The sequence below is a fragment of the Asparagus officinalis genome, chromosome 2 (assembly GCF_001876935.1).
Source record: "Asparagus officinalis chromosome 2, Aspof.V1, whole genome shotgun sequence".
Taxonomy (NCBI): Eukaryota; Viridiplantae; Streptophyta; class Magnoliopsida; order Asparagales; family Asparagaceae; genus Asparagus; species Asparagus officinalis.
In genome coordinates, this window is record NC_033795.1 from 4,441,813 (window position 1) to 4,453,625 (window position 11,813).

The window sequence follows — 11,813 nt, forward strand, 5'->3', positions numbered from 1 at the left end:
GCATCCGGTGCCATTCTCTTCGTCGCTCTTCTCACTGTGACGCTAGCGTCTTGGATCTTCACAAAGCCGCAGCCTTTGGGGCCTTTGGAGCCCAATCTCGTCGATCTCACGCTCGTCAAGAACGCCGCCGAGGAAGGAGCAGGTACGATTTGATTACTTCTTCGTTTGTTTAGTTTATTCCCCCCCTTAAAAATTAGGGTTTGGTGAAGTGATTTGTTGGTTTTGGATGTTGTTGTAGTTTGTTTAGATGGGAGCAGGCCGGGGTACCATCTGCAGAGAGGTTTCGGATCTGGGACCGATAATTGGCTCCTCCATCTGGAGGTGTAATCAAAATCTCTTGATTTTTGTTTACAGCTTTTGATGGTTTTTTGAGGGTGAAAGAATTTTCAGATTCTAAGTTAGTTCAGGTGATAAAACTGTCAGGGAGATATTTTCTCATTATTGGATTGCACTTTGGTAGCCCAGAAAATTTCACCTATTCTGGACTTTTGTACTCCAAAAGTTTACTTTCGCACGTTTAATATCCCAAATTTATTTTTTTGCCTGTTTGGTATCCCAAAGTTAACTTTTTTCCACTGGCAATGCTCTGGGGACCTTTTCATTTTGAGTTTCTCGTATCTTGGTCCCCAAATCTCACTTATTTCTAAATAAGTCGCCCAAACTTAAATATTTTGAATAAGTCCCCCAGATCTATAAGTATATTGTTAAATAAGTCCCCCAAATCTTATATATTTTAAATAAGTCCTCAAATCTATAAGTTCTCTTAAATAAGCCTTAATAAGTATAAGTTTAACTCGATGTTAACTAAATTCCGTTAATCTTGCATTTTTTTTCGCCCTCCTCTTTCTTTATATGTTCCATTCGGAGCTCTTCCATGTATGTCTTCCCCTGCTTGCCATTGTTGAGGAGTCTCTATTTTACTCTGTTGCGGGTATTATGAGCAACTATCTGAGCAAGATGAGGGGAAAACTAATAGGATTACTCTAGTTTGGTTAATTTAGAGTTAACCATTTTTAACTTGGAGGGACTTATTTAAGGGAGCTTATAGATTTGGGGGACTTAATTAAAATGTATGAGATGTGAGGGACTTATTTAAGAATACTTATAGATTTGGAGAACTTAGTTAAATTATTTGAGTTTTAGGGGACTTATTTAAAAATAAGTGAGATTTGGGGGACCAATATAAGTCTTTTATTTTTCTGTTAGATTCAAATAACATGTTTAATACATGATTTAATTTTGACTTCGGTACCCATGTAATCGTTATAAATGTTCCTGAAATAAATGAGAAAGTTACATCCAAGACAAATCTGCTACAGCAGACTCTGCCAATTACCACTCATTTTAAGGGCGTTTACAATTACTTCAGGGGTATCAAAGTTCAAATTAGGTTACATGTTAAGCAGGTGATCTGAGTTTAACAGAAAAATAAAAGAAACTCCCCAAATGGAGGGTAGCAAAGTTCAAATTTCTTAAACATTGGGGGTATCAAATGTGCAAAAACAAACTTTGGAAATCAAAGTTCAACATGGGTGAAACATTGAGGTATAAAATGAATAAAAATAAACTTTGGAATATCAAAGCTCAAAATGGGTGAAACTTTGTGGTCCCAAAGAACAATTAACACTTCCATCATTAATAAAAGAAGAATAGATTTCAATCTTATTTTTGCAAATAATTTCTAGATATCTAAAAGTGAGCGTTCCTTTTGGAACCAAAATGAAATGCGACCATGCATCATTTCTGTTTGTTTTATTGGGACTACTATCCAAATTTAATGATCAAAGAAGGAAGCACCTCACTTGTCCCATAATTCTGTGTCCAAGAGAATGGACAAAACTAGTTCAGTTTCCAAAGAAATCAAACCAGTAAATGAAAAGATTCCAAAGGTAAATTGCAGGGAAGGTCAAAATCCAGATGAATTGCCCAAAAGTTAGAATTCCAAAATCAAGAATGGTAAGTCCTTTCTCCAGGATTCTGATGTTGATAATTTTCTCACTTCTCTCAGCCTTCTATTATTTGCTTAGTCCGGATGACTTTTTTTCCCTCACACTTTTGGGTATAAGTTTATTTATTTTCACTATATACAAATCAATACTCTCTGCTGTCCGCTTGTTAGAGGACATATTTCAATTTGTGTTTTGTATCATTAGCATATATTTTATAGGTGATTAGGAAGGTTATTAGTTAAGGTTTTGCTCACTTTAATTGCATTCCTCAAGCTTTAGGGTGGAGGTTGGTGCAACAGCATGGATTCATGTTCTTTTCGCCAAGGAACACATCTCGGGTCTTCACACTACATGGATCTGCAAGCTTCCTTTGTTGGCATTTTAAGCCAAACAGCATCTGAAAACCCTGGTATGTGTAATGGCGAGAATTCTTTGGTTAAGTATGCAAGATTTTGTTAAACTCATCTTTCTTCTCTTTATTTATTGTTCTCATAGGAGTCAAATGTCTTCTAATCTACTTTTGTGTTGTCTATATAGATGCCTACTGTATATTCACAAAATCCATGCAGTTTTGGAAACTGAGGAAATTGTGTTCTTTGTGCTTGTTGTTAGGGATTAGGTAGGTAATAGTCTGTTACATTTGTACGGTAAATAGCTATAGGAGTGAAAAAATATGAGATTAGTGAAAAAATTAAGAACTTTGTCTTTTAGTGGAACACAGGCACTAAGTAGCATGGACAGGACTTTGGAAACCCCAATTGTGGAAAAAGTAAGACGTGGTAACATAGCGATATGATATTAGGATATGTGCGTGTAATATATATGTACATATGCATGTTTACATGTATGCATATTGTAATAATCAAATAATGAAGAGAATTTGCATACATGCATATATACAAATTTTCATGCACAAAGGTGTCTGAACACTTATTTCTAATAATGTGTCATATAATGATTACATAGATATCTCAAATATGTATTTGAATAAAGTAGACTAAGAAGTGTATGTGAAGTGTAGAATATACGTCGACAAAGTGTATTATGAGTGTTTTAAATTAAAACATGTATTATATAATTGAATACTCGTTCGAATAAGTGTATGCATATGTCCAAGAAGTATCCAAATATGGACTGTAGTGTTAGCCGAAAACACAGCCCACCTATTTTGACAAATCAAAGTTGGTGGCCAACTTTGTTTGAAAAATAAGAAAAGGTAGTGGGTCCCATAATTATTTATTATTAGTGGCGGGTCCCACTAATATATTTTATTTGTGCATAGTGTTTCTCAAACACTATAAATAGGGTCCTAAACTCTTAAGGAAATCTCATCCCAAAAACAACTCCTCTTATAGAAGAGTAAGATAAAACAAAGAAAGAGTTTGTGAGAGTTCTTGGAGTGTATCTGATCAAGAGAGGGTGTTCTCTTGGATCAATTCTTTTGGGATATAAAAGAATTTGGCGTCGTCGTTGCACCATGGAGTAGCTCCGAAAGAGTGAACCACGTATATCTGTGAGTACTCTGTGTTGAATTTTGTGCCTTTATTTTGTGATTAAGTCTTCGTTCGAGGCTTTATTATTGGGGTGAATCCTAACAACTGGTATCAGAGTCTGACTTAGAGTATATATATCTGCTTATCGTATGCTCTGTAGCTGCCACTAAAATTGGATCCTCCACATCAGAAAATAAGTTAGATTAATATTTACTCTTTTAAGGCATTAGGCACTATTCACGTGTACGACACTATTCACGGATACAGTACTATTCACGGATACGATACTATTCACGAATACAGTACTATTCACGAATACTGTACTATTCACAAATACGGGAAAGACGTAATCTTTCGCCATGAGATCTACAATTGAAGACAACAGACTTCGAATTGAGAAGTTCGGCGGCCAAAATTTCAGGTATTGGAGGATGCAAATAGAAGACTATTTGTACCAGAAGGATCTCTTCCTACCCCTCCAAGGAGAGGCGGAGAAACCTGAGAAGATGGACGACGATAAGTGGAAGGTGCTCAATCGTAAAACACTTGCCACCATCAGGCTCAACCTTCACCAGCATGTGACTTACAACGTCTCGCATGCGACCACCACCAAGGAGTTGATGGAGGCCTTGGAGGCGCTGTATGAGAAGCCGTCTGCTTCAAATAAGGTGTACTTGATGAAGAAGCTATTCAATCTCAAGATGCAGCAAGGAGCTCGCGTGGCGGACTTCTTGAACGAATTTTAGGCTGTGGTGCAACAGCTTGCTGCAGTAGATCTAAAGTTCGACAACGAGATCCAAGCTCTTTTGCTACTTTCTTGTCTACCAGATTTATGGGAGAATATGGTAATGACGGTGAGCAACGCTAATGGCAATGACAAGATGAAGCTCGACACAGTGGTTGAGGTAATTCTGGATGAAGAATCTCGCCGCAATGTCTCAGGAGCTGAGGCCTCTAGCAGTGGGAGTGCTCTGCATGTCGAGGCACGAGGGCGTGCACAGAAGAAGGGTAGGGGACGACGAGGCCAATCAAAATCCAGAGGGAAGTCTAAAGGGCCTAACCCGAATGGTTACGGTGAAGGGAAGTGCTTCAGATGCGGAAAGAAGGGCCACTTGGCACGGGACTGCAGAGTTACTGTTCAAGCATCAGCAGGGGATGATCGGGCTGACGGTGCAGCCAATCTCATGCACGAGACGGATTCGGATGCACTTCTCCTATCCCTAGAAGACAAAAGTGATGCGTGGGTCATCGACTCTGGCGTATTTTTTCATGCAACCTCACAACAAAAGCTGCTTTCATCGTTCGTGAAGAAGGACTTGGGGACAGTCTATCTTGGCGACGATCAACCTTGTAAGGTTTCCGAAAAGGGAAATTGTACCCTCAAGATGGAGGGCGGGACCACCTTGACGCTGAATGATGTTCGGCATGTACCAGATCTCAGGCGAAATCTTATATCAGTCGGGCAACTGACTGACTCCGGTTACAGAGTATCCTTCGAGCAGAGAAGCTGGAAGGTGTCCAAGGGTGCCCTGGTGGTGGCACACGGCAAACGCGAGGGGTCTCTCTACATCGCCAACGGGAAGATCGACCACTTACTTGCCGCAGGACAAGCATCATCATCATCATCCGTCGACTGCATGACTTGGCATCGACGACTTGACCACATGAGCGAGAAGGGGATGCAGATTATGGCCGCGGGAGAGAGGCTTCCGGGTCTGAACAAGATCGATCTGACTTTCTATGAGGACTGCATCCTAGATAAACAAAAGAAGGTGAGCTTCAACAAGACCGGACCGGCTCCAAAACTGTAGAAATTAGAGTTGGTGCACACCGGGTGAGCTTCAACAAGACCGGACCGGCTCCAAAACTGTAGAAATTAGAGTTGGTGCACACCGACGTGTGAAGACCTGCGCAAGTCCCATCTGTTGGTAACTCTCTTTACTTTGTCACTTTTATTGATGATGCTACGAGAAAATTGTGGGTGTTCTTCTTGAAGCACAAGTCGGATGTATTCATCATCTTCAAGAAGTGGCTTGTCTGTGTGGAGAACGAAACAGGCAATAAGCTGAAGTGCCTAAAGTCTGATAATAGAGGCGAGTATTGCAGCCAGGAGTTCGAGAACTTCTGCTCGTCCCGTGGGATTCGGAGACTGAAGACCGTCCCAGACACACAGCACAACGGAGTGGCGGAGCGCATGAATCGCACTATCTTCGAGCGCGCTAGAAGTATGAGGATCCACTCCGGATTGGCCAAGAGCTTTTGGGCTGAAGCTGTCAATACTGCTATATACTTGATCAACCGTGGGCCATCCGCGGCTCTCAATTATGGGATACCTGAAGAGGCTTGGATCGGAAAGAAGCTGAAGCTAGAGCACTTACGAGTATTTGGTTGTGACGCCTATGTCATGACCAATTCTGCAGACCGGTCAAAGTTTAATCCAAAGTCAAAGAAGCTCTCTTTCATCGGCTATGGAGGAGATGAGTATGAGTACCGTTTCTGGGATCACGAAGCGCGTAAGGTGGTGCGCAGTCGTGACGTCGTATTCCATGAGAATGCGATGTACAAGACCAAAGAGGTGAGTGAGAGTCAGCTATCTCCCCCTCTTTTTTCAGATATTGCTGACAGTGAGGACGGCGGTGAGATACCAATCAGCATAGAAGACAGAGACCAAGAGAACATGCGGGATGCACAGCAGTAGGATCCAGCAGAGTTGCCGATCGCAATTTGCAAAACTCCAAAAAATCCAAGGGTGCCAGAGAGGTACCTTTCCACAATGAATTACCTTCTCCTGACTGATAATGATGAGCCAGAGAGCTATGAGGAGGTACAGCAGACCGGCAAAGCTCGCGGCGAGTGGGAGTCTGCCATGGAGGAAGAAATGAAGTTCTTGATGAAGAATGAGACTTGGGAGCTTGTAAAGCTTCCACGAGGGCAAAAGGCTCTTCACAATCGGTGGATTTATCGGGTCAAGTATGAAGCCGATGGACGGAGACGCTACAAGGCGAGGCTTGTAGTGAAGGGCTATGAACAGAAAGCAGGGATTGATTATTCTGACGTTTTCGCTCCCGTCGTCAAGTTGACCACGATCCGAACTATGCTGAGCATTGTAGCAGTTCAAGATCTCCTTTTCGCTCCCGTCGTCAAGTTGACCACGATCCGAACTATGCTGAGCATTGTAGCAGTTCAAGATCTCCACCTAGAACAGATGGATGTGAAGACGACATTCCTTCATGGAGATATGGAGGAAGAAATCTATATGCATCAACCAGTGGGCTTCGAGGAACGAGGCAGGGAGGGCCTCGTATGTCGCCTATGCAAGAGCTTGTATGGTCTGAAGCAACCTCCGCGACAGTGGTACATGAAGTTCGAAAACTTTATGGAGGAGAACGGTTTTCTCAAATGTGACACAGACCACTGCTGCTTCATCAAGAGATATGACGAATCCTATGTAATACTCTTGATTTATGTTGATGACATGTTGATTGCAGGGCCCGACTTGGCCCGCATTGAGGAACTCAAGGAGCGTCTCTCCGAGTGCTTCGAGATGAAGGATCTGGGTCCAGCAAACCAGATTCTGGGGATGAGGATCATCAGAGACAGATCAGCACGGGGGGCTGAGGTTGTCTCAGAAGGCCTACATTGAGAAGATTCTTGAAAAGTTTGGCATGAAGAAAGCTAAACCGGTGGGCTCGCCATTTGCAAGTCATTTCAAGCTATCGAAGACCCAAGCACCAGAGACTGCTGAAGAGCATGAGTTCATGGCAAACATACCATATGCATCTGTCGTCGGGAGTTTGATGTATGCGATGGTGTGCACGAGGCCAGATATTTCACAAGGAGTGGGATTTGTGAGCCGCTTTATGAGCAATCCATGGAAACAACACTGGGGTGCGGTCAAGTGGCTTCTACGCTACTTGAGAAGCTCGTCCGACCGTTGTCTTGAGTATGGCGGGGCAGATTTGCAGCTAGAGGGCTTTTGTGATGCAGACTATGCAGGGGATATAGATTCAAGAAGGACCACTGAGCGGCTACATCTTCATCTTGGGTGGTGGAGCGATAAGTTAGAGATCCAAGTTACAGGATACTGTGGCTTTGTCGACAACCGAAGTCGAGTACGTGTCTGTAACAGAGACAACAAAGGAGTTGCTATGGTTGAAGGCTTTTCTTCTCGAGCTTGGAGTAAGCTTTGAGAAATACTTCATCCACTGCGACAGCCAGAGTGCCATTCACTTGTCAGAGAACGACGCATTCCATGCTCGGACCAAGCATGTTGACGTGAAGCACCATGTCATACGGAGATGGCAAAGCAGGAACGAGTTCAAGCTTGTGAAGATTGATACGAGGTACAATCCAGCCGATATGCTGACCAAGCCAGTTCCGTTCGAGAAGGTGAGGCTGTGTGCAGCCTCATATGACCTCCGTTGAGAATGTTGAAGGCCGTGCAAGACGCCAAAGATACAAGACATCCGGATGATGCAACCAAGAGTGGTGTGAAGATATGATTGACATTCAATCAAATCTTCAAGTGGGAGATTGTTAGCCGAAAGCACAGCCCACCTATTTTGACAAATCAAAGTTGGTGGCCAACTTTGTTTGAAAAATGAGAAAAGGTAGCGGGAGATTGATACAAGTTGTTAGGATTCACCCCAATAATAAAGCCTCGAACGGAGACTTAATCACAAAATAAAGGCACAAAATAGGAAATCTCATCCCAGAAACAACTCCTCTTATAGAAGAGTAAGAGAAAACAAAGAGAGAGTTTGTGAGAGTTCTTGGAGTGTATCTGATCAAGAGAGGGTGTTCTCTTGGATCAATTCTTTTGGGATATAAAAGAATTTGGCGTCGTCGTTGCACCGTGAAGTAGCTCCGAAGGAGTGAACCACGTATATCTGTGAGTACTCTGTGTTGAATTTTGTGCCTTTATTTTGTGATTAAGTCTTCGTTCGAGGCTTTATTATTGGGGTGAATCCTAACATGTAGTACATGGGTACAACTTCACTACAGAAGTGCCCATGCTACATTGTGATATGCATGCACATAGAGAAACTTTCTTTAAACATATTAAAAGAAAGCAGTGTAGTGCATGGGTACAACTTCACTACAGAAGATAAAAATTACTAGGATTCTCTGCTAGAATTTAATGTTGGACCTCATTAATGCTTAAATATTTATATTCCAAGTATTTGTCATAGTTCAAAAGAACATAGTATTAGTAAGCAGAGGAAGGGTTTATAATTTAACCACTGTGAGATATTGTGCTTGAGTTCTTAGAGTAATCATGTTCTAATTCCCATGTTATATGTCTTCAGACTTCTATAATTGGAACAGAGTCAAGATACTGTATTGTGATGGTGCATCATTTTCTGGGGACACGGAAATTCAACCTAAGGTACATACAATGGGATGATTGCTGTCCTCTAAATTATTATAATTGGTGGTTCATTTTGCAGATGCTTATATAGCTAGCTTTAGTTAGAAAAGGCAAATTGTTCAGAACTAAACTCTGTGTTCCATGTTGCACAGAGTGGAAGAAAACTCTTCTTCAGAGGCCAGCGGATTTGGGAAGTAATTATGGGTGAACTATTAGCAGAAGGACTTGGAAAGGCAAAGCAGGTCATTTCTTCAAAATCATGGTGTAGTTCTTTTATGTGATATTATATATGCTTATATCATCATGACATCCATCGATAAAATCTGATGCTAGCTTCTATTCGAGCAAAACATGTTGTGGTGGACCTGGTGGTTTCCACTTTTCATGACTAGCTATATTTTCTCATTTTCAATATCACATTTGAACTGAGTCGAACACAAATATATGTTCTGAAGCATATGCTCCCCCATTTTTAAAATTCTCTGCGGAATGCATGAAACAAAATCGTATTTTCTGGTAGCATTTTACACAAGTCATCGTCTCTAAGGGATTATTCCATACATAAGTCATAGTCTCAAAGAGATTATTCCATCTTTTTCCTAAGTTAAAAATTATATATTTATAGTGGTTTTTGTCATTCATGATGTAACATGCTACCTAGGCCATCAATGTGGTTATCGTTATGGTGTATGTCTAGCAGATGTTTACATTAGAAAATCATTTAAGAAATTTGAAACAGAACAGTTTTATGATTATGGTGACATATGAAATTAAACAATAATCGGGGCATGGTGCTCACGCTTAATGAGATCAATCAGGCTAACTTTGACTTGCACCTTTCCTTAAAGAGGTATTAAGTGGTTGCGGAGCAGAGTCTAATTGTTTGGACATCAAATTTTCCATATAAATGTTTACTTGTTTTGTGATATACCTGTAACAAGTTAATAACCTAAAATTTTTATTTCGAAGAACCTGTTCTGTGCTGTCTTTTGTTTGGTGACTGGGTTCACTTAGTCATGAAACTTTTAAATTGTGTGAAATTCCTAATTCATTACATGTAAATGCTAATTTGTGTAAGTATCAATCTTAATGCAGTTTTCTGTTTGTAGGCTTTTCTTACAGGGTGCTCTGCTGGTGGTCTTGCGACTTTCATACATTGTGACAGTTTTCGTGCACTTATGCCAAAGGAGGCTGATGTAAAATGCCTTGCTGATGGTGGTTTTTTTCTTGATGAGTATGTTCTTTTATGAATTTCAACAAAGTTATTACTTGTCCTGGTTAGCTCTCTCCTATTTGTTTCCATTCAAGCACTCAACTCTTGATGCAAGTCTGATGTTACAATATATTTTAATGATGTTATTCTTTAATGGTGGTCATAGTTGGTCAGATTTGGCAGAAGCATTGGCAATATTTGACATGGTTACCTGGTTTTGGAAGTGTTACTTTCTTAGAAATATATATTTACTTCCTCATAGTAAGGAGAGGACTTTTTTTAAATACTTGACATAGCAACTGATTGCTCACAGTATTTGTATATCATGAAATAGATTTTTGGCATTCCTCCTGAAGTTCTTGCATAATTTAATATGTGAAAAAGAGAAAGAAATAAAGTCCTTACACTATTATATGTTACAATATGTTATTAAATATATGTTAATGTATGTGCACCAGTAGATCCTAAGTAATAAATATTAACATTTCAAGCTTAATATATATCTTGTATTCTAGGTATGCATTATGGAACATATCCCTAAACAAAGAAATTAGCCATTGTCCACATCTTACCAGAAAATTTTCAGGCCTTGTTATGCATTAACACTGAAATCATAGTAGACAGCAGAACATGCTAGTGTACAGTGCATTTACTGTTTGCTGGATGAAAAATTGAACTGTTACTTAGGAGATCTACTAAAGATATCAGCTTCATTCCTAGCATGACTGAGGGTGGATTTGCACGGTCCTATCCTACTACTGTAATTTATATCCAACAATGGTATATCTATTAAATATTTTTTCTTTACTTTTTTAGATAAACGCTTTTTTCCAAGGGGTGATATCAAACTGGAGCAACAATTTGAGTTTCACACAATCTAGTGAACGTAAATATAGTGCTAACTTGCCTCTCACATTTAATTCATGAAAACCTGTCATTCATGGCTAAAGATCCAATGACTGCTGTGTTAGTACCACTTTCAACCCAATCTTGAATTAAAATCTATAAGTAATTCCAATTAATCATTCTGCTTAACGGGGGCAAAGCTTTTGTCCCAAATCTTTTGCCAGCTAACTGATAATCATTTACTGTGGTTCCGAATTTTTTGACCAAACTCCCAACTGTTTCCATCTATGTTGCATGGCTACGGTTATGGGTACACGGACAGGTACGTGTATGGGACACAGAAAACTTGTAAAAGGTAGGGTACGGGGACTTGGCTATATTATATATTGGAATTAATAATTTATATGAGAATAAGGATGAGAATTAAATTCCTTAACATTTTTATGTTGTTTTTATCCAGTGTTATCGAGGCGCAATGCGGGGCGCAAAGGTCCATTACGCGCACCATGCGCAAGGCGCATAACGAGGAGCCCGCCTCACTAAATTGAGGCGCAAACTTATTTGCCAACATCATAAGACAAAGAAACATATAAATTATCACATAAGATTTTCCCAAACTCATCTCTAGCTTATTCTGTGATTCTTTTCTTAATCACGGTTAGCAACAGCTAATTGATTCTCAAAAAATTAATTCCCAACACAGCTAATTGATTAACAGTTAATTCCTAGAGAAAAAATAATGCTCAACTATAGCGAACAGCAAACAACAGAAAAATTAAAGAAAAAAACCGAAAAAATAATACTGGCTGCTGGGAAAAAGAATTCCCAACTACACAAGTAATCATGTAAATTATATTCAAAAAGAAAAAAAAAGAAGAAAACAAGGAAAAAAACTGGGAAAAAGGAAAACAGGAAAAAAACCTGGACGCGGCAGCTGGCGG

At 40.1% G+C, this 11,813-nt stretch overlaps 1 protein-coding gene across 3 annotated transcripts in view; it reads left to right on the top strand.

Moving 5' to 3' along the window:
- Positions 7 to 11,813, top strand: part of LOC109829996 (pectin acetylesterase 5-like) — a 15,440-nt gene continuing 3,633 nt past the window's right edge. The window contains exons 1-6 of one of the 3 annotated variants that reach the window (XM_020397123.1): positions 7 to 142; positions 239 to 321; positions 2,229 to 2,358; positions 8,752 to 8,831; positions 8,966 to 9,055; positions 9,923 to 10,047. In XM_020397123.1, coding sequence (XP_020252712.1) covers positions 2,250 to 2,358; positions 8,752 to 8,831; positions 8,966 to 9,055; positions 9,923 to 10,047 — 404 coding nt within the window. In that variant the 5' untranslated portion in view covers positions 7 to 142; positions 239 to 321; positions 2,229 to 2,249. Of the gene's footprint in view, positions 1,957 to 2,222; positions 2,359 to 8,751; positions 8,832 to 8,965; positions 9,056 to 9,922; positions 10,048 to 11,813 lie in introns of all 3 variants that reach the window. The other 2 variants (XM_020397121.1, XM_020397122.1) reach the window with 2 other exon arrangements.